This window comes from Varroa destructor, unplaced genomic scaffold (assembly GCF_002443255.2).
Source record: "Varroa destructor unplaced genomic scaffold, Vdes_3.0 BEIS01000007.1, whole genome shotgun sequence".
Lineage (NCBI taxonomy): Eukaryota > Metazoa > Arthropoda > Arachnida > Mesostigmata > Varroidae > Varroa > Varroa destructor.
In genome coordinates, this window is record NW_019211460.1 from 38,657,224 (window position 1) to 38,679,999 (window position 22,776).

Below are 22,776 nucleotides of genomic sequence, written 5' to 3' on the forward strand. Positions count from 1 at the left end.
AGCTGAAGAGGAAGATGGGTCCCTATGCGCGCCAAACTACTAGTTAAGCAGAGCTACTCAAAAATGGAACATGACCTGCCGGCACCCGGGCAAGCACGCGTAGAGGGCGCCACAGGATGGGCCCGCCGAAACTGTAATATTTTGAATTAAATCTTCGTGCTTTCAGTCCTGTTACCAAGAAAAGCCTTGCTTATTTTGTGCGTTGCTATGGCAGTAACTACTGGCATTACAGACGCATAGCTACATCGATCAGGCAGATATTAGCTGATATATTGGGCCTAGTTTTATCATAAAACCAATAAACGATGATAGTAGGTGTACGTGGATCTATGAATAGAATTTGTGATTTTTTGCATTTAGCCGCAAGCTAACTTAACATACTTGTGTCATCTGACTACTATTGCTTTCTCAGACTAAAGTTTAAGTAATTTGCTAATCACAACCGCCAGCGCCAAGCGCCTGTTGTCCAATAGTGAATATTACCTATATGTCTTAACCAAAAATTAAATTTACATTGATTAATTGTAATAATCCGTAAAAAATCAGTAACTCTAGTTTACTCGTTATAAGCTGCTAAGCTAATATAAGATGAGATTGCTTATCCAATATGCTTTCGCGTTTCGTCTTAACACGCAACGCAGAGAACGCAGTTGAAAAATCCATAAATAAGTTACAGCATCCATAAGAAAGAAGCTTGCAAACCCTTAGTCTCCTAAAGAATCCGAACTATATTCCACCGTCTACTGCCTAACGGAACGTAATTGTTCAGAAAGTGCAGAATAGGCAGTAAATAAGCAAAAAAAAAAATAATGCCGCATCAGATCTTTTTACACTAGAACCACACTGTCTATGGGAACCTTGGCGTGGTTCAAACATAAGACAGTCTTATTATTTTACTTTGCGGTCATACACTGCATTTGTGGTAAACGCCCATCGGCGACTTTAATCAACCTTATCTACCATCTTTTTACCTTTTGCGACAATAAAAGGCCAAAGCTTTCAGAGGACCAGAGCTTTTAACTAACCGCTGCAGACACATCTTTAAATTATAATAAATAACCAATCATTACTAGAATCTCTCGTTTCGTCCAGTTAAATAGCTATTTATTTAGCGTGAAAGATCTGCGCAGGGAAAGTTGGCCATTAATTCTATCCTGATTCACTAGAAACGACGTAACTGCTACTAGTGCAAGTTATACAGAATGAAGCAAAAGTTCATTGAGAGTTTAACAATGTTGATCATACATCTGCAGGATATATATATGTGTACATTGTAATATCTAGTAGAGATTTGTTAAGTGACCTTTTGCAAACTGGCAATAGACATTTGTTTTTTTTCTTTGTATTTTCAGCTTCAATGGCTATTATGACGAATTATGCTTTTGTCAAGAATAACTGAGTTTCTACTATATATAATATTGGACAGTAATCCAGGTTTTATATAGACGCCATTTTGTTATAGCAGCTTCTTAAACATTGCTTCTTCTTACATTGCTTCGAAATACATCCGTTTATTTCGCAGAAAAAATATCTCCAAACATCCAATTAAGTATCTATGTCTTACTGAATACTACCAATACGCAAGATAGAATATTTGTTAAAAGGAACTGTACGTATGCCTGTGTTTATTATTATTATTCCTACACAAGAGCCATCCCGTCACCATGTTTATAAAGCGAAGATATAATCTTCTACTGTGAAATGTTTCATATTGAGTAGGCGATTCGACATAAACTTCAGTTGCCCTATAATGTTCGGCTTCTGCGGATGGTTGAAAAAAACTATAGAAACGTATGAATAATAATCTACATGATACGAAAATGCTATGGACATGATCTGTCAGATTTTCGCATCTCCTTCCATAGTGTTACCATTTCGGATGGTGTCAATTCGTGACTTTGCAGAACGAAGCCATAACTACATGGATTTACCTGTAACAAGGACAAGAGGCAAACTATTTAAATTGGCAGTGAGGAACTGAAGCAAGGTAAGTAACCAATCCGGCACAATATTATTGACTGTGTTGGTAAAAGATCTTAATAATTTTAACCCTTGTGTTAGGTAGTTCGAGTGGCATGATTACCGTGAGCGAACTGTGTTAGATTTCTATGTTGGTAAAAATGGAAGTAAACTACTGAAGTACATACAGGTTTGTGTGGTAATCGGTGGCTATTGAAATCCCGCAGGCGAACTCGCGGGATCCCAAGCTGCTCGGCTATGAAGCCTGTTATGAAGAGATCCTCAAGGTTAAGAATCAGAGGTTCCATCAGCAGCGCGTTATACACAAGCGGAACAGTTTCACGAGTAAACACGTAGCTTAGGAACAACAGAAATACGAGACTGAACATTAGTTAGTTATAGCACAAATGTAAGGAAGGACTCGACTGAATATCATACGTCTCGTGTAGATTTGCATACAGCATATGATTTTCTATACCAATGAATACGTAAAGTTTATAAGTTAGTTAACTGATCGGACTGAGCTGCTCTGGAGGACATCATAATCTGACAAATACAAGGTGACGGAACCTATGCACCGTAAACCATATGGCGATTATTTTTGTTCACCTGCCGTCTGAAATTGAAAAAAATGAAGGATCTATATTGGCTAAGTTTATGTGCTTCTCCTTTCAGAATATAAATCGGTTTGCAAATAGCTCTGATGAAAGTCAGAATATCGGTCAATAGCTATATTAGGCAGCTATTATAGTTGTTGCATAAAACCTTGGTACCAGCTTGCAAAATGTCGTTTTCACTTTATCCAAAGTCAGCTCCGGATTCTGTTCTAGCCCTTCTTAGAGAAATGAAACTGCAAGAAGGATTGCTAGCTTAATATCTGTCATTTAGTAGATACTCTCTATTGTCCTTCCAAATATCCAGCTCGAGTTCACTTGAAGTGTTGTGTTAAGCGAAAGATATCATGCTGCAATACCTATTTCAGAAAGGTGTGCCTTTTTTAGGAAAACAAGGCTAAACCTCGTGAGGAATTTGAACGTTGATCCAAAGTCATTGCCTAATATTTTGAGGGTAAAGCAGCTCGTAAACAATTTCAAGGAGTGTCGTATCGAGAAGGCGCCGTATAGTCTATTCAACCTTTTTGAAAAGAAAGTTTTCGTGTGGTCGCTTTTAATCCAGTTGGACCTAATAAACTTCTAGATAGTTGGAGGTTTTCACTTCAAGCTGATGGCCAGAATGATTCAAACATGCGGAAGTTAAAGATATACAGCTGTTCATGAAACATATGTTGATTTACTGTGACGCTCTAAAAATTATAGCAAAAATGTTAGCTGAAAATCAAGGGACTTTGAAAATGTATATACAACAAAAAATATATTTAAAAAAAACAAAGCTAAGCTTTTGTTTGCAACAGGGGCTGTAATCTCAGATCGACCTAGCTTAACTGTGGTCTCGATTGATAGTTTTCGTGGGCTTTCGTTTGTGACAATCGTGACTGTTGCCTTTCTAAGCCTTTCCTGTAAATGGTCCTTGATACCTATAACGTCAAGCTAAAGTATGCATTTTCAGAACTACTGTTACCAAGTCTTCTCTCTTCTGAACTACACGGCTTTTATTACGATCTTGCTCATTTGAGGATCAAAACTCAGCAACCTTGCTTCGTTTTTCTGGGTCGTGATCGCCCATTGCAAATGGGCTGGTGCCTAAATGCTCCTGTACATGGTTATCTTCGCGAGCAAATTTCTTTCTTAACATTGTTAGATATAATTTTTACGTGAACAAGTCCTTAAAATCACCTCTTTTGGGCATAGCATCAAGGATTTGCCCTACTAGGGGTCTAACCGGAATGGATCTTATTGGACCTATCTGGAGTTTCTCAAACAGACCTATGAAAGTAGAGTTATGCTTATTATAGCAATACACCTAAAGAGAAGCGCATTAGCTACCCAGACCACGCCATCCCTACTTACGAAAAGTGCCATTGCTTAATACGTAAAAAAAGGTCGTCGATGGGACGCGTGAAGGTAATAAAGATTGACATTATTGCATTGCGAGAGTCACATCGCCTTTTTGTCGGAATCGGAAAGAGTAATAAGGTTACTCTATCCTGCAATAAACTTAGCCCCTTCGCAAGCACCCCTAGTTGGATTAGCTTTCTCAATAAAATAGTTTCCGAGATCGAAGCAAAAACTGCTTTGAAGTCCACGAGAATCAAATAGGTAGATTGGGTGGGACGATTTAATGTTGCCTCTATTTTACACGAAGCCATCATTTATCAGAAAAAAAAAATGTTCTTCATGCGGCACGCGAGACGGGTTACTTCAGGCCGTTCGCTTCTAACACGCAATGAAGCGTGACTACGTGTGGATTCGACATTAAACACCACGTGCTCTTAAGTTTAGCAAACACTCTACTCATTGCGCCATCACAGGAACCTCATTAATCGTCTGTCACCACAAAACCCACCCTGGTCATCCGGCAACACTTCACTTGTATTCCAGACGAGGACTTGACCGCCGTTCAGGGATACTTCGCAGAAGTTTATAGACACAACTCCCTTTCACGATTCCTCTCGAAGATACCTTCCCTTTAGGGATGATCATTATTGTGCGATATCTCCATGCTGTTGAAATCCATGCTTTAGGCATGCAAAGATTGAACGCGGTAGTCGAACAAAATGCTAAACCAATCGCCATCTTTATGTGTTCATTCATATTGTTTCGTCTTTTTTGTGATTCTACCGGAATTGTCTCGCTTATTAATAAGTTTTCAGAAACTTATTAATAGCTCTGGTATATTGGAGTCGTATAAATACACAAGAATAAACGCTGATTAAGTGAAATGCAAAAAAAAACTTGTACTTTAGAACAAGTTACCTTCGAAATTTACATATATAGGTCGCGTAAGGAAAACTTGGTCACTTGAATCAATATAGCAAGAGATTTATATGAACAATGGATATGATTAGATATTCTTATAAACAAATGTATCATCATCTGGGTGCCAACCTCGGGGTGATTTGATCTGGCTGCGAACGTGGCCACAACGCTTGATATTCATCTCTACAGATGATTTCCCAATTTTCTAACTTACCCAGATCCGGAAAGGAATTTGGGCAAAATATCTTGCTGGATAACCTCCCGAGGGGTGAACCATTTGGACTTCCTATCGCGATTTGTTCTGAAGTTCAAGACTTTTCCCATAAATAATGGTCCGGCATCATATCCGATGATAGCAATTTCCGTCTTAAGTGGCTGCACGTTGAACCATGTATCGTCATCACCTTGAAAAGGAGATCGTCGCATTGGTTGATAACAAACTATTTAGGGGGCGCCGTCTCATAAAATGGTAAGAAATAATGGAAAGTTTTTAATTAGGTGCGATATTCACTCCTTCAATAGATCGCGTAAATATCTGTAATATTTAACAATGAATACAATGACTTAAATAAATATTATTAATTTAAACTGTGAACTCGTATAGCTCGACAAGAATCACGCACCTTTAATTATGTATTCGGCTTGCGGGCAGTATATGCTGATCCACCGCAGGGCCGTAATAGTGTTATAGGTAAGATTGTAATAGCCCTCTCTAAAGCCCGCCTGTACGATGTCCTTGTATTTAGCTGCCTCCTTTTCTAAACTGGGATTTTTGGTTGCATTGCTCCCAAGTACGAAAACTGTCTTAAGCTCCGATCCCCACGTCTTACGGATAACCTTAGCATTATGGAGTAAAGCTAGAAGATAGTTATCATTCTATATTTTTACCTATTGAAATACAATATCACACTACAAAAAATAGTAATACATTTTTTTTACTAACTAATTTAATTTTACTAATTAACTTTACTAATTAATCTTCTACCATCGATGGAGGATTTGCGTTTAGGTCTTCATGTTGAAGATTTCAAGAAACGTTCAAATCAAGAGCTTTATCTATACACAAGCCGTACAGAATACGTATCAAAAAGGATTGTTCTTTATTTATTAGCCTAGTATATTTGTTCAATTTGCTGTCATTCGTTCGTTTGTTTATTTAATGGTATTAGTTACATCCAGTGTATAAAATCTACAAATGTTAAGTAGTCATCGTTCGCTAGCATCTACCGGATAAGACAAGCATGTCGGGTAAAATTATTAACAACAACCGGTTAAATATGCGTTTAACGAAAAAGCAATTCGCCATAGTGAATACTAACCCTAGGCATTCAATTGAAACGAGAAAGGACCATGGGGTAACTCACTTGACGTCGTTCGAAATTTTCCCCCGCCGTAACGACGACCGCAACATAGATGTCATTTTTCGTACACGTCCGGGATGCGTGTAGCAACGGGAACTTTTCACGATCGTACTTCGGCAGCCAGCCTACATTAGTACCGTTACTTAGCTGATGGGTGCTCTGTTGAAGCTTCTTCCCAGGTTTTAATAGTTGTCTAGGCGGTCTAGTAACTAGTTGAAATGGTTTCGACTTTTGAATTTTTAACGCTTCCCTTGGGCTGAGTGTATCGTTAACATCTTTTCTAATTATCGATGTTTGATTTTGCCTTACGGAGGGGAGCTGAGGCGCTTGTGCAGCGAACGATTCCCTGTACCCTACAGCATCGATAGATCCGGATCGTGCTTTGCGAATGCCACATGGGAGCCTATCTATGTTCGAGTGGACCTGATTCAGGGATGAGAGGTGTCTGACGCCAAAGGGAGCCTTCAAGGTGAATATATCCGTCAACATTTGAATCATGCACAACAAGGTGAAGAGCACGAAGAGTACGGTTAGGAGTCGGCGCCATATAGCAGGCATTACGTTTTAGAGGAGTGACTCCTAGAAGCAAAGATAAACCAATCCTAATGTAAATAGAATTGTGTAATCCTAATGTAAATAGAAGAATTGTAGGCCGTGTAGAATCTAAGCTGTTATGTTGATATTTTCAAACATTTCGAAAGTAAGTCACTTTTAGCCGAGTTAAGTTTACTGATCTCCTATTAAGTTAGAACTTTAGCAACTGTAATTCCACTCTGAGAAATTGTGTGGGGCTAATAGTATACGCGATACTGGTTTAAGCCATCAGAACGTGCACGTACAGGCTTAAACCTCCTGGCTAAAGACGTTCCTTTGCGGTAGCCAATTTAGGATAGCTGAATAAAGAGAAGATAGCATATTTTTTTGTTCTAACGAAAAATTTAGAGGATGTTGCATCTTCTAGAGTAATTACCTAAGCGATTACCTACGATCATAGTTCTCAGGTCGTAGAATGAAGACATAGGTTGAAATTGGCTGTTCTTTGGAAAATCTGATTCTTATCGACTGCAATATTGATCAATTAAAAGCTTGTTAAAGAACGAACACAACGGTAAAACGATAGGTGGTCACAGCGTAGCAGCTAAGGCTTTTTTTCTTGGTTTTCTTTACCGCAAGGACTTTATTGTTGTATATTGCAAGGGCGAATCAGATTTGTCTTCACTTCGCTGCATTAGAGCAGTTGTGGGTTTACTGTCCTAGAGTCCAATGTTCTCTACAGGAAAGCAATCCATCCCGATACGAGTAATGTGAGCATTGCCAGGCCAACGAGATGTACAATGAATCCTTGAAGAAAGGTTTGAAAAATCAAAGATTAACGAACGAAAGCAGTGGGGCTGCTTGTGCCTTCACGATAATGTGTTTATTATAGAATCGCTTGCTCTTCGATGTTTTGTCTACAGTCTCCCTTAAGCTGGTATCTCTAACTATACACGTTCTCATTTGTCTTTTGTTGTCATTAGGGCGGAGATCTTTTATTTTCTATCAGATGGACTACAGTGCGGGTCAATATATATATATATATATATATATGAAACGAGTTAAGAAAGTTTTAACTTTAACTTCTAAGTATCAATAATTTTTAGCAGTCAGAATACATGTACACGTATAACAGTAATAGGCTTTGGCTGCTTTCATTGCAGAATGGTCCCTAATCAAACGTAACGCTAACGTTTGGATAAACCGAAACAATTTTTCTGGCAAAATAGGTGACTTAATAATAGAACCGCATATAGGATAATCATAAATGATACGATACTGGATTAATGATTTTTTTAAAGGATTTTAAAGCTTTAAGATTTTAAAGGAATGAGCAGATTAACATTGTTGTCGTTCGCTGGAACAACACAATGCTTATTGCTACTTAGTAGCAACAGAAAGTTTGAAAATATCTATTTAATTTGCACAGTTAAAAAATTATTTTCTTACTTAGGCAAAGTTACCTAAAAATGATTGTAGGTTAGGTATTTTAATAATATTGAAGAGACAGCCCGACTTCATTTGCGCCGAAATAGATACGTTTTCCATAAACGCTTCGATGCACCAAGTACAAACATTGAATGGTAATCAACCTGTGACATACCTATATATAGCTATGCCATGTCGATAACGCCCGAGAAAGGTTGGTGCCAAGTATACCTTACGGTAGATATACTTTAAACTATTTTACTAGAAATTAAAAACTTGGCCATGCTATGGACTGGGTGAAGCAGGTAGGAAGAAACGACTTCATATTGATATCTAACCCAATCCACAATGGCAGGTTTCTGCACGAAATTTTTATCCAGTAACTCGAAAATTAGCTTTATATATTCGATGAGAGATGAAGATGATTTCAAAATTTGGATGGGCAAATTTGTTTAGCAGCAGAGTTGAAATTCTGGCGAAGAAAATTACATAAATTTATCGAAAAGCGAGAGAAGGTTGCAAGTAGTAACGGCAAACACTTTGTTATTGATAGAAAGGCGAAAATTACTTAGGTTCCAGACAGATCTTTATACGTGGCATGATAATTTGAGGCGAATGCAATTTTTACGGTCACGTACGTGGAGTCTGTGAAGCATAACAATAACAGGCAATCACGGGCGAACCATATTTGTCGAAGCGTTGCAGCGGCATGACAAACACTGAAGACCTCTTTATAATACAAATAAGAAATATAGCTTCCATTGATCGAAGGAGACGCTAATTAATTAGACCTCTTTATAATACAAATAAGAAATATAGCTTCCATTGATCGAAGGAGACGCTAATTAATTAGAGCCTCAATATTTCCAGCAGACTCAAATCAAGTAGAAAATAAATCTAGCTAACAAGTGTCCGCCTATGGCCTAAACTTAAGTTTTGAAGTTATATGCATACAAAATACATGCCTGTATTTGAAACGTAACAAAAGCCTGGTTGAAGTTATCGAAGTCTAACAATTCTGTAATGGTTATTGCTCTTTATACGCTTGTTTAAAAACTAAGGGTAACTTATGGAGAGCGTTGCTTTTGCTATGCTAGTAAGTTAATACTGTAATTGTAGCAAGATATATTTCATCAACAATAGTTACCTAGTTGCGTCAGACAGTACAGCTCACTTAGTAGAGCTACGAATATCGAAACGTGTCGAATCAATGAAGATCGGGTGAGGTTAGTCTATTTACAATATTTAATTAAACAGAATTTATCAGGGTGACGTGTATGTCGTGTGTTATCGTCCATAGCGGCATAAAAGGATATTATGCATACATATAATAGAATAGATACGGTAAGTACCATTGCGTAAGCTTTGCTAGCTAAGCTGGCTGGCTGGCTGGCTGGCTGGCTGGCTGGCTGGCTGACTGGCTGCTGGAACTATGAGTTCCGAACCAGTGTGAACAGCAATTATAGTATTACGGCTTCGGAAGGTCTTTGTGCGAGACCCTCGCCTTGGGATTCACTTCGCTAATCTCAGGGAGGGAACAAAGAAGCGACACGAGCAGTAGAAGGACTGGCTCTCGAGCCAGCCAGATCCGATGCAAACAGAAAAAGTAGTTAACCTTGATCAGATCACTGAATGACGCCAGAAACGGATGCCTATCCCTGTTAGCGTCTACCCCATACCCTTACACGTAGCCGCAGCGCAAATCAATAAAGACCAGCTGGAAATAGAAAATTAGCGAGTTGAATTTCTGTTGTAGTCTGCTTTGGCGAACAGTGGACCTTCATCTGTACCACGGCTCGCCGTTAGCGCGCTTGCCTTACTTTAGCAACCGTATTCAGCCATTGATGATTTAATCTAATGTCTGTCATGTAGCGTTGTTTTATTGTTGATTTCTTAAACGAAGAACATTCTAATGATGATCGTTATATTAAAAAGTTGTCGTTAATATACGCCATATCATGCCTCTACGCATTTTCCGTGTCGCACGCAGATGATCGACCTGAGTTCATCGTGCGTTTTGACCTAACGTTCCTAATCGTATTAGCATTGAGTTGAAAGCATAGCTATAGAAATATTCAGCTTTTTTTTTTCCAGTAAAGAATTGCCTGGCATGACGCCCATTTATCGCTGGGCTGGCTGATGATGCCATCGTGTACGCGTGCGAACATCACTACGACGTACCTTTAGGCACGTTAAATTTCCTTTTGTAAGAATCAGAATAGGTAACGTTTACATTGGCCATTAAGAATACCCATAGAAAGATAACATCACCAGGCTGATGGGTGGACTGAATAAAACTATACGTAAGTAATTGAGCTGTTTGAACTTTGAAAGATCATCAAACGTATTCGAGTTATATTTTTTGCTTTTATCTACATTTTGCTTTATGTCCCTGTATAACCACAGGCCCCGTGGTCCGGATGCATTGTGCATGAACTTAAGCTCAGCTCTTTGTACCTGAACAAATATAGAAGAAGACGACATCGAAACGTCCAGCCTCAACAGAAAGGAAGGAAGCGGAAGACGACCGGCGCAAACGTAACAGTTAACGCTCCCATTGCTACAATAGAGAATAAGAGCTTTCGCGGTAGTTTACTCAACCCTGGAAGAACGAGGCCTTTTTGCCTGATAAAAGCTTCGCTTGTCGTCATCTCAGATCATTGTTTAATATTATCTCAATTCAGCTAAATCATATATTCAAGTTCTTTTGCTTTTTATTTTATTAGACACGGAAGGGGAAATGAGCTTCTTCTGGTATGCTTTTCGTGTTCGTGTTCTAGTAGGTCGTCACTGGATCTGCGCGTTGCGTGATTTCCTTGTTATGCAATGCTGCAATATTGGACAGCGTATTATTAGCGAAAATCCGATGGCATAAATGACGATAGAGTTTAGCTGGAATAAATGGTAGAACAGGTATCACGATATATTTCGAGAGGGTCCAAGCTACAAGTCGAAACAACCACGTAAAAAGGAGACTTTTCAAGTGAAAGAACACTTCTAGCGCATACGCTTTTATATGCTTCTGATAAACAACATTGAGACGCTATTTGTTGTCACTTTAACAAATAACAATGACTTTGCAGTATTTCGAAATGCGTCAAAAGTCCGTTAGGTCACTCATAAGCGACTGCGATCTAGAGCATAGAAGCAGCTGGTTAATAAAAGGAAACTAAGCTTCTTCTATGGACGTCATTTCCAGAAATGTCCTTATCGCCCTCCTCCATTCGTAGGTTCCCCCTAAAAGTCAGGTACAAACACGGGTAATTTGACAAAAAAAAAAACGGCTGAGGTTCTTCCTTTAGGTAAACCTCTAAAAAGAGATTATTGGCAACTGGAGAAGGGCTGCATTCGTGATTATCTATAAGAGCAAAAAAAAAACATGAAAAATATTAAGGAAAAAAAGTGAATGATTATTCCTTTAATACGATATTGACGGCAGACACAATTGTCGTTTAACTCATAACTTTGTGGTAGACGTACAAGCGGAGCGTGGAAATTAAGGGCCGAGAAGCGTTCGGACATTCTCAAGCGGCTAGAAAATCTTCAAGAAAAATGCTCGGATTTTTTGAAGCCTAAAACGTTTGGTTAGCACGTCGGACAGTTTACGGGACTGGATGCCCTAGTCACTTCATAATCAGAGTACCTGTCTGCGTTTCTTGACCCTCTTCAAATCTTTATTCGAGCAAACAGCCGTCGCGTTTAGAAAACGAACGTAATAATAGATGTTTTGGTATTATCGCATATAAATAAAACCATGCAGCCTTTATACTTGCCTGAAGGGTCGAAAGTAGTTGTAAATCTATTGCTTGTCATCCAGCTGGGCTATCAGCGAAAGGTGATGTACAAACACCAAAATAGCTAATTCTCAAAATTGTTTTACAAAGGACAAATATCATAAAGTTGTCCTAGTATAGGAAAATAACTGTTGTCCGATTCACTGTATGTGGGTGGCATAATGCAGTGATCACCGTCATTCAACGTTATTGACCTGATAATTAATTGGCACTCATCAGATGACTCTACGCGGCCATCACTTCTACTCAGCATTACGGGTCCTCATCAATAACACGATGGATGTCACTTGGCCAGTCACAGAACTCTGTTCATCTTATTATGATATCCGCGTCAATGGTGCTTTATACATTCATATTAGTTCCGATTAGTTCTATCAGAGTCTGAGTCGATAGATGGTCGACCTCGATTTCATCCGGTCGGCCTCAAACGGCGGTCGCTGTCCATTTGACGGCCGACTTCGAAGCATCCGTATCAGTTCCTCGTAGGCGCTGTACCACATGTTGTGCTGACGTATATGTGCGTCATTTTCAACATTTTTCTTAATCCAATTTCATCATCACGCCAACAGTACGGCAACACCTAGGCTCTAACGTCGCACTTCTCCAATGCGGGTCACCACCAACCTAGAATGTACATGCTAGACAGGATATTCGCGCATCGAATTAATGCTTCTTTCGTACCCCTGTAATTTGTACTGCAAGCGCTGTTGTTTGCTTTAAGACATCTCACGCATGTCGTTATGGCGCCTTAGACGCACATGCCCCATACGCTATCTTCGATCCTCCTCCTCTGATACACAGTCGCCTTCTCGTGTCTAAGGCTCCATCGCGGTCGACCCAACCGGCTAGGGATGCTCGTCCTCTTTCGACCCGTGTCTACGCGAACATCTGAAACGTGTGCAGTGGCAAGTGAAGTTACTTTGGGCTCGTTTTTCTTTTCGTAGGATGTTGTGACTAGGCAGGCCCTAGTACGGATTATCCGTACCGCCGTTTTGTCGGCGTCGATGTACAGTAGGAAGCACCAATAACAGCGACACGTTACACAATGGTCATATGTTGATCAGTGACGACGAATTTGTCAAAATACGATGCCGGCAACAACGAGACAGGCAATAGCCATTCTTATGCCATTGCAAGCATTTGTAGAATGCTGGAAGTCGCCGTAGTAACGCTGGATCGTTGTAAAGCGTAGCTTTGATATGCGCGCGCGCTCCGTCATAAGTGGAACAGCCTATAACGCGGCGGAGCTGCAGGCAGTAGAAATGGCAGTGCAAATAGTAATGGTAGATTGATCTATTAATTTGTGCGCGGCTTACTAAGGTACTGGATTTGCAATAACGGTGGTAACGGTCATGCTCTGTGCCAACATACTCTCCTGCTGCACTCGGCCTTGCTCCTGCACAATCAACTAGTGGCAGAAGATGCGATCGTTACATTATAGAATCCAGCGCGGTTAAGTGGAAGGTTGTACGTGGCGGACGCTACCACTGACGCTCTATGTTCGATCATCGTGGTTACCACTCATCGGTGTGCATAGCGTTTACGGCAATTGAATCGTAACGTTGACTCATCTTGTGAGTCTATTGAATGGTCGCCGCTTCAATCGTGACGCTGCGGGGTGTTGATAGACAACAGGGTCGATGGCAGAAATAATGGCGCGCCATTTATAAATGTGCTTGCCTTACCACATCAACAAAAGCAACTATGTGACGGCGATGGTGGTGGAAGGTCATCGATCCTGATCTTACCATTGGCTCCTGCCGTAGCTACCGGGGTTCGATCGTGAATATGCTGCACACGGTGAGGGATAGGATCGTTGCCGCAGAGGCATCGCATTGCTTTTAGCCAGCGCCATAGTCACACCTAAAAATGAAAGCACCCGCTTCGCCACTGTCAGGCGATGAAAGCGACCTTTAAATTGGTTAATTCTTAGACTTTGGTAACAGCTGGTGGGTCAGATAAACAACTACAAGAAGGAAGACACCAGCTCTTTATGGTCAGTAGGATGGATCATGTCAGTTGAATGAGTAGGCGCAAATCGTGATCGTCTCGATCGTGATCATCGAGAAATACTTCTTTTTACTGATTAAAAAATGCCTTAAATATACTAACTTGCTCAAGTTTCCAGCCTAAGCCATTGTCTGGTACGATTCAGAATCTAGGCCAAATCGAATTGAGTTTTGCCGGCCTCGCCGATGATTTCTAAACTGTCGTCAATTAACGGTACCTCTCTTAGACTTCCTCTGAATGTCCAATACATCTGCACATTCTCACCGATCCTACTGCGCATAATATTCCTTATTTGTATACGTCGATTTTAGTTTGGACCCTGACAAAATAGGTATTTGCAATATGAGATAATGGCCTCGTAGCATCTGCGAATATTTCTATCGACAAATTCCTTATTTACTGGTCCTAGAGAAGTTACCGATATTCTTTTAATGAATTCAGTACATTATAGATAGGCAGACGCTGCCTTCTGGTCTTGTTGGCGATCAACAAGCGACGGTTTAACGCGATAATAAAAGTCTTTTTCATCGCCGCTAATCGAACCTCTGGGATCAGCGTGGCGAAAGTCTTCGGGAATTGGTCCAGCCTACCTCTTCTAATATGGACATAATCCCCCATTCGATCTTTTATTCAAGTATTTAAAAGCATTGTTTAAGAAGATGTATATTGACAAGGTCACAAGTATACACTTTGTGTCGAATAAGATGAACTGTGCAACACAGTACGACAGCGGGGCCACGTACGAGCCTTGTGTATGGGATTAACAGTGCTTTGCCCACGATTAGTCCTAAGCAAAACCTAAGAGAAAATCAATGGCCCTTGAATTTTTAGTTGTACAAATCTCGTATTCAGTGTATCTAAACTCTGTGGGCGTCTATTAGACCAAGGCATTTCACAGTTTACCTCTACCGCATAGCTATCCACGGAGGCGTAGGGCCGCTGTTACAAGCACTAACGAAAAAGGAAACTTGCGCCTAGGACAACGCTTCGGCCTAACGATATTTTCTTTAGAATTTACCGTATTCCATAGCTTAACGATATCCTAGTCAAAGGACAGTTTGGTTGGTCAATTACGAGAAATGTTATTATTTTCTAAATTTAGATTGAAGATGAAGTCCCAAGCTTTATTCAGCCAAAAAATTAATAGTCGTTATTATTGAAGCAAGTGGCTTTAGTCGAATGGCCAATTTACCAATTAACAATGTGTCAATAGCAAGCACCTAAAAATTACTAAGTACACGTATCTGTGCGTCATTAAAAATTACGTTTTATTTTATACGTTTATACAAACCATCTTAAGAAAATTTCGAAGCGTTCTTGTCATATAGGAACGTTTCAATCAATTCTAGTATACTAGAAGTGAGCTTAATCTTTAGTCGGCGACCACATATGGCAGTGCGCAGCACGCAACCGTTGGCTAGTTGGAAATGCTAGCGAAACGAAAACTATTTCATTTGCCGCAGCTCGATCGTATTATATATATATATATATATATATATATACATATATATATTTCGAATAGTATGTCTATATATATGGGTACTCAATGACTCTTGAATGTTATGCCTCGATGGCACTTAACATCTGGCTTCATTCAAACAGCGAAGTTCGTCCTCAACGGCAGGATGTGAGAGAAGTCTTTGAATCGATAGACACACCATGATACTTCTGAATACTTCCTTGAATGGATACAATTCCATCAGTGAATAATATATGCCTCTATATATAGATAAAACCTTACGTTTCGCCGAAAAAACTCGAATGGACGCATTCCCGATCCAAGCGACTCCACTAACGTGTACGTAATGAGCACAGTGTAAAAGTCTTCAGATGACCGATAATGGAACAAGGAGAGCATATACGCTATGAACATATTGGCCGATACCTTTATCACCTATTTAGTAGGGTGTTGGCTAAATAGAGATCTTTAAGCAAGTCAAATGGTCGTCTACGTTAGGTCTACGTATGGTCCTACGTTTGGAAGGCATTTGAGCTTCTATTATTTTACTTTTAGTTGTAGTGACGGTAGACATAGACACACCTACAGCAAAATGGTGCTACGTAGGCACCCTCTGTTCCATCCTAAAAGTTAAATCAAAGATTGAATACTGTCAAATTCGCAGTTTTTTTTCTACTTTGTATATATGTACAGGCCAGATATTTATTTCAATTATTTTTACTGCAGTTTTTTTTTCACCTAATTAAAAAAGATGCAACTTTTTGGGCCAATTAATTATTTTTCTTACCTGCTTCGGGATGATTGTTAAACTATAAAGAAGCGAAGTGCCCGATTCATTCGCGTGTCTCTTAGAGCTACATTTTCCAAAACCGGGCGTAGCAGATTGCATTTTAAAGTATAGACATGGTAGCATTTGGCTATATTATAGGATCACCCTGAAGACCATGTGGTCGAGAGAAACTGGACTATGCGGGTCACTGTACGTATTTCGGATATGTATATGAGCCTAAATGCCATCGTTTACTAGTTTTCCAGAGAAGCTGAAAAACTTGTCTCAGAACGCGGTTCAGCTTAGTGAGAATTTACGTACATTTGTGCCTATATTTTCTAAGGTGTCGTAGTTTCGTACGAATTGCATAAGGCTATTGTTGAAAGGGCTTGCTATAGCTACGCTGTCGTAGCTCGATTCTGATAACAGAATCATATTCGTTGGTGGAGAGTCATAATAATCAAACCTTTTATTCCCAGCTTTGGAAAATAATTGAAGTTTTCATCAGTGTCCATATAGCATCAGCTTTATGTAATAATTTCGCTCTTATAGAATGTTGTAAGGACCTTTACTTAAAACAGAAGAGCCTTCGCCGAGCACAAACGCATAATGGTGTCCTTTTTTTCCTGCATTGAGTAACTCTTTGCCTATTTAGGTTCAATGTTAAAAAAATTTATCATAAAAAAATTACAGCTGTTACTAACTTTTAAGAACGTTTCAAGAATCTGAACAAATGTTCTATGTGTTAAAACAGGCAGAGCTGAAGTGAAAGTTTTATTAGGATAGAATGATTTTTAGGACTAGTAAGAGTAATGTCCAAATGCTATATTCTAAATAATATGAAATCATGGTAAACGGGCTTTTAGGCTGAACAAAGTTGTCGCTAACAGTCTCAATGCCAGGGATTTTCAATAGACAAAACAGGGATTCTTAAGAGACGCGAGTTGACGATGTTACACGCTGTTTCGCAGTACAACGAACGTTTTGTTACTTTTTGTTTTTTTTTTTCTCTAAACCTGCAGGAAAATATGTTATGAGATGCATTATTATTATTATTATCTGAACATGTTACATGAAACAATTTATTTATTCACAGAGCTTTTAGATAGGTAGTATTTACATTTTAATGTTTACATTCTTTGTCCTCACACTATAAATTGACGATCAGTTTGTTCTAACTAATTTATGTTCATGGACTAATTTGTAGGTATACAATACGTGTTTAAATGGCCTATTCAATGCGTCTAAAAAGAAACATTTTGACGATAAGTAATAGTACAGCGTACCTTACACCTCCATAGATGATACGCTGCAGTGAAATAAAGCAGCTATGCTGGCTGATCACAACGCTCACTGGTACTGTGGACTAAAACGATTTTTAAAATTTAACCCTATTCTTCGAATTAGCCCATATGGTCTTTTTGGATTGAAACATATACCTGAAACCTCGTTCGGGAGTTAAATAATATGCCTTTGGCCTGCATACAAGCCTGATAGTCTGTGAAAAACAGTCTACAACTTTTATATTATATCAACAATGTATTCAACAGACTAGTCGTCGTCGTCAATTAGAAGAGCTTACCAGCGTAGAGAGAAGAAAAGAGGTGACGGGACAGTTACTAAATCCTGCGTAGGGATTAGCCAAGAAAACCTACCAGCTAAAACCAATGTTTCTATATGAAATTTCCTAATGTAATCGTTTCATTAACTTTGCCATTCTGTCGGGCAGTACTCTATTCTGTTGTGCTGGTGTACGTTTCCAACGGAGGGCAACTACAAATAAGGTTCGTATCGCCGTAGGTGTCATCGATACGCGCGACGGTCGGCCACATTTTCGTAGCAGGTGTTATAAAACTCTGTATAACAAAACAAAGCATGTACGATTTAAATTCATTGTGAGTATATTACAAACTTATGCTTGATCTGATCAATCAGTGATTCAGCGTATGTGGTTCAGAAGCGTTAGCTTGTCGCCATCAGTATGTAGGCTCATCGCACGATGGTGTGCGTTACGAGGAAAACAACCATTGAAAGCTAAAACGCTTACTCCATTCAATATTTCGAAACGACCAAGTTGTATAATTAGTTATTAAAGGACTAACCCCACATTACCGGGAGTAATGCTGACGAAAGTTGTAACTTACCGCGGGAAATGCGGCCTGCTCTCGGCTATAGGCATGGTTCCATTTAGTGTTGATGACCTGGCCAATCGTATGAGGGGCGTTCTTCAAACGAGAATAACACCATTCGCTAACGTCACCACTCGTATATATGGATTCTAATGTTCATGACATATATTGCTTTTTGCATATATAAATAACACGTAATGAATAAAGCGATTTCTAATTCAAACAAGTTACTTTGTAAATGAATTATGATTATACTTCATGTAAAATATAGATATTCTAATTAATAAAGCGTGGAAATAGCTCGCAGTTAACTTGAAGCAGGCTTTTACAACGGATCAGAAAATTGCAATCATATGGCGTACCTTGATGGGATTGTCGTCTTTAGCCCACTTTCCAGTTTCCACGTTTTCGATTTCTTCGCGAATGAAGATCATGGCATCACAGAAGCGATCCAGCTCGGCTTTATCCTCGGACTCAGTTGGTTCAACCATTAGACAACCACTCACTGGGAACGATACGGTGGGAGCATGAAAACCGTAGTCCTGAAGTCGCTTAGCGATATCCATAGCCTTGCAACAAAAAAGTGCAAAACAAGAAGCAAAAGCATAGCTTTTAACATTAAATAATGACGGTAGTCCGCCAAATAATTATAGGTCTGGTCTTATGAATCCTAATATTCAGATATTTCGACCTGGATTAGGCGCTTCGAAGATGTATAAATGACAAACTCCAATATTCGCGTTAAAGTGCAAGATATAAAGTCACTTGAATAGAAAAAGAGAAATGAACACTTTTTGTGGCTGCTCTTCTTTATAATATACGACTTCCTGTATACAGGCTATGGTTAAAAAGAAACTGCCACGCAGCGATGCTATACGGCCCTTTTCAAATTCACATAAACTGGGATATGAAAAGGGGCAGAAGAATCGAGTTGATATCAGATATACTAAGTGTATCGTGACTGAAAAAACAATTCTAAATAAACCTACTTCAATCTGAGTTGTCTTCTTAAAGTCGCGGCAGTCAATGATAAATTCGTGTGCTGCAAAGCCGTTCTTGCCGGAAAACAGCACTTTGTAGTGTTTCTCAATCCGGCGTCGCATGTAATTAGCGTTGAGGATAGCAAACTGGGTTGCCCGCTTTAAACCGTGAGGTCCCATCATTTTAATATAGGCCCATGAGATGGGCAGGATGGCCGACGAGCCCCACGGGGCAGCGCTGACGACGCCAAACGATTTTGCAATGTCTCCAGGCGCGATAACTGGATGCGAGGGGAGGAATGGTGCTAAATGGGCTTTGCTGTTTATTTGCCAAAATGAGGGACAAAAGCGTAGCATAAAGCGAGATCAAGCGCACATGATATGTTATTTCAGTGAACGCCAAGGCCTAGTTTTTGTAAATCGCGCAGAAAAGAAGAACGACTCTGATCTATGAACGAGAGTGAAACTAGACATATTGTTCATATGCTGTTAATTATGGTTTCGATAGGACACATACACTCCAATGGGTCCCATCCCGGGTCCGCCGCCGCCGTGCGGAATGCAGAAGGTTTTATGTAGATTCAAGTGACTAACGTCTGAGCCGTAATCTCCTGGTCTACAAAGCCCCACCTGGGCGTTCATATTGGCTCCATCAAGGTAAACCTGGCCACCGACTGAATGCACAAGTTCGCATACCGTCCTATGAAAAGTGAACATAAACAACAGTGAGAAGTATATTGTAATGTAGTATAGCTTCCCTTATCATACCAGTAACCTCGGAACATCTTAAAGGATTCAGGCCCTACTGAAAGCTATGGGAATAAGTCGACATAGGTAGGCCATAGTAACCGAGTCGAACGCATTTATAGTCGAAATGTTTTCGGTTCAAGACCGTACGACGCTGGCCTATCACAAGCCATCACACAAGCTATTTGCAGCAAATACTGCACTGGCCTAATCTATAACATCCGTTCTAAATTAAACTGTATCAAACGTGTTCAGCAATGAATCTTTGTGCTTCTCAAGTAACCATATTCGCCGATGTTTTATAACAAGAAACAATGAAGGCAAAAGCGTATATTCCATGTATGGTCAGGGGTGCCTACCCGACAGTGTCTTCGAAGATTCCATAAGTGGATGGGTAAGTAATCATGATGCATGCCACCTTCTGGTCATGCTGCTTGATCTTCTGCTTTAGGTGGTCTACGTCAATATTTCCTTGAGAAGTGACTTTAATTGGATCTATAACGAGGCCCGCCATTTGAGCTGAAGCAGGGTTCGTGCCATGCGCCGATACTGGGATCAGACAAACGTTCCGTTGATGTTCCCCTACAACACACAACAGTTTATTCAGGATTAATAGACTTTTTTCAACTTATTTAGAATCCAGCTAATCAGTACTAATTCAAAGAATACACTTTTTGGCCAAGAGCCTCTGATACTCGTACGACTATTTAGAAGGAAATTTTAAACGTAGCCAGACTCCAACCGAAAGTGTCTGTCTAAATAAAATACTCGGACAGGGTTTGTTAGATAGTATCTAAGTCTGCCTAAGTGCATAACATTTTTATATGGTTTAAAGAGTACCAGAAAACCCAAATAAAACGACTGATTTATCGCTAGGTTAATTCGATCTAGTTAAGTATTCGTCTGACGAGTACTTCCAGGCGTAAAGCGTTCCAGAGGAGTGGGCTGCTGACCTTTCGATTTGAAGTATTCTGCGATAGCCATTAATCCAGCGTATTCCCCTTGCGCTCCTGAGTTCGGCTGGAATGATATCCTGTCGTAACCCGTGATTTCGCACAGGTCCTTTTCTAACTGTTCAAACATTTCCAAGTAACCTGCTGCTTGCTCTAATGGCACAAATGGGTGTATATGAGCGATCTCAGGCATCGAGCATGGCTGTGGAAAAAAGGCCAATTTGAGCCGTATGTCTCTACGTGTTCTTGTATTAGTTTCTCGATATTGTAGTAGGACACGAAACGTGACGTGTCGTTGAAAACATATGATAGCTTTTGTATGCTTAAATATAGTATCATCATAATGCACGTACACACAAAAATACGTCGTGTCAATATTAGCCGTTCCGAGAATGGAAATTTCCACAAATCCACAAAGTAACTTCTTCTCACGCAGGCAAAAGAACGGTGGACGGATTAATAGGTAATTGTTCACGTATGTATAAAGTTGCTTCAGCTAATACAACAATACCATCATTTCGGTAGTGGAGTTGAGTTTCATGGTGCACGATCCGAGCGGTATCATCGAATGTACCAGGGAAATATCTTTATTCTCCAGTTGTTTCATATACCGAACAATTTGGGTCTCCGAGTGATGGCTGCAAGGCAAAATAATAGAGTATAGAGCTTACCATACGTGTCCTCAGTAGTAAAAATAGCGCAGTATTAAGCTTATTTAAAAGGTAACATACCGATTAAATACAGGATGCGTAAGGTAGGTGCTTTCTCTCCTGTAGGTAGTAGCAATGGGATCAGTTTTTCCCTCGAGTTCGGCAGCAAGTTCATCCTAAAACGTAAGATAATGTATCATAAATTGTTCAAGTCACTTGCAGAACATACTATATTTAATAACAATAACGTTTGCGTTAATGGAGGATAGGCTTATTAGATGGTAGACGATGATTATCATAAAAAAGAAAAGAGCATAACATTTCGATTGTTCCATAATGCGTTAATCCTGTTTAGTTCGCTCTAGTAAATGTCCTTCGTTTGGAAGAAAACGTCTATATATTAGTCCTAGGCAAGTAAAGTTGTACTGAAATACAAATGTGAGAATATAAATTTAAAGCTAAATTAATATTAGTTAACTTACAACAGTAGTGGAACACGTAAAAATGTCAAGAAGGTCCTGAATGTCGTTCGTTTTTGTAGTTTCATCAATAGAGATGCCAACATCCCCGTCATCAAAATACCTCAGATTGATCAGCAGCTTCTCAGCTCTCTTTCGAATCTCACTCGACTCGCAGCTGGGTCCAATTTTGATCGTGTCGAAGAAACGTTCATGCCTGATCGTGTGTCCTGCCTTTCGTATTCCAGCTGCCAGAACGACGGTTAACAAATGAATTCTGCCAACACAAAATAAACGGCACAGAATGGTTTTTACTAACAAATCATAATGAGTTTGGCAATCGGCTGAATCAAATTCATATGGCAGAAAAAGTAGTGGGCGATCGCGTATACGTCTGTAACTGTTTTTACATGTAAAAATCCTAACACCTGCTAGAAAGGTTCAATATACTAAACCTGTATACTGCGAGCCACAACACCTGCAGCTGCAACTGCTTGGCCTAACTTTATGGGACTGTTGTCGAACGCAAGTATATAGGGTCATATAATGCATGTCATCTTATATGCATTGTCTTAACATCCTTGAATAATAGGCAATAAATTTACCTTTTTTTTGAGTAGTATTTGCTTTAAGTGTCCTGATTCTTTGACTGATCCTGGGCTCATCTTT

General features: G+C 39.7%; 2 protein-coding genes and 2 long non-coding RNA genes across 8 annotated transcripts in view; 2 read left to right on the forward strand and 2 right to left on the reverse strand.

Moving 5' to 3' along the window:
* On the forward strand, positions 1–2,612 carry LOC111254280 (uncharacterized). Its single transcript, XR_015317275.1, has 3 exons — positions 1–133; positions 1,905–1,987; positions 2,187–2,612. It is a non-coding gene; the product is annotated as an uncharacterized LOC111254280 (long non-coding RNA).
* On the reverse strand, positions 1,492–13,575 carry LOC111254277 (beta-1,3-galactosyltransferase 1-like). 5 transcript variants are annotated; one of them, XM_022814948.2, is made up of 9 exons: positions 11,932–13,575; positions 10,616–11,516; positions 9,511–9,875; positions 7,183–7,537; positions 6,200–6,775; positions 5,459–5,672; positions 5,050–5,239; positions 2,148–2,316; positions 1,492–1,931 (listed from the first exon to the last, which is right to left on the reverse strand). In XM_022814948.2, exons 5-9 carry the CDS (start codon positions 6,752–6,754, stop codon positions 1,824–1,826), a joined length of 1,236 nt encoding a protein of 411 aa, XP_022670683.1. In that variant the 5' UTR covers positions 6,755–6,775; positions 7,183–7,537; positions 9,511–9,875; positions 10,616–11,516; positions 11,932–13,575; the 3' UTR covers positions 1,492–1,823. The 5 variants fall into 5 exon arrangements, with proteins under 5 accessions (XP_022670683.1, XP_086831203.1, XP_086831202.1 ...); XM_086975077.1 differs by having other exon boundaries at positions 7,179–7,537; XM_086975076.1 differs by having other exon boundaries at positions 7,364–7,537; positions 11,932–13,574.
* Positions 9,872–17,417, forward strand: LOC147754687 (uncharacterized). The gene is made up of 2 exons (XR_015317276.1): positions 9,872–10,345; positions 10,565–17,417. It is a non-coding gene; the product is annotated as an uncharacterized LOC147754687 (long non-coding RNA).
* The window catches only part of LOC111254530 (glycine dehydrogenase (decarboxylating), mitochondrial), an 11,280-nt gene continuing 5,762 nt past the window's right edge, over positions 17,259–22,776 (reverse strand). Inside the window, exons 9-18 of the mRNA XM_022815468.2 lie at positions 22,132–22,384; positions 21,731–21,825; positions 21,511–21,637; positions 21,000–21,201; positions 20,406–20,628; positions 19,817–19,999; positions 19,309–19,618; positions 18,682–18,888; positions 18,335–18,415; positions 17,259–18,046 (exon numbers count right to left, since the gene is read on the reverse strand). Of these exons, the coding sequence (XP_022671203.1) occupies positions 17,924–18,046; positions 18,335–18,415; positions 18,682–18,888; positions 19,309–19,618; positions 19,817–19,999; positions 20,406–20,628; positions 21,000–21,201; positions 21,511–21,637; positions 21,731–21,825; positions 22,132–22,384 (1,804 nt within the window). The 3' untranslated portion in view covers positions 17,259–17,923. The remainder of the gene's footprint in view (positions 18,047–18,334; positions 18,416–18,681; positions 18,889–19,308; positions 19,619–19,816; positions 20,000–20,405; positions 20,629–20,999; positions 21,202–21,510; positions 21,638–21,730; positions 21,826–22,131; positions 22,385–22,776) is intronic.

Bases quoted from the DNA above. Each gene is read 5' to 3' on its own strand.
- LOC111254277 (XM_086975079.1), bottom strand. From the start codon at position 6,754: ATGCCTGCTATATGGCGCCGACTCCTAACCGTACTCTTCGTGCTCTTC. The intron at 5,240-5,458 runs GTGCGTGATTCT...CTCCTTTTCAAG, and splicing joins AGCCGAATACATAATTAAAG to GTGATGACGATACATGGTTC. The intron at 1,932-2,147 runs GTATGTACTTCA...TCCTTGTTACAG, and splicing joins ACCGATTACCACACAAACCT to GTAAATCCATGTAGTTATGG.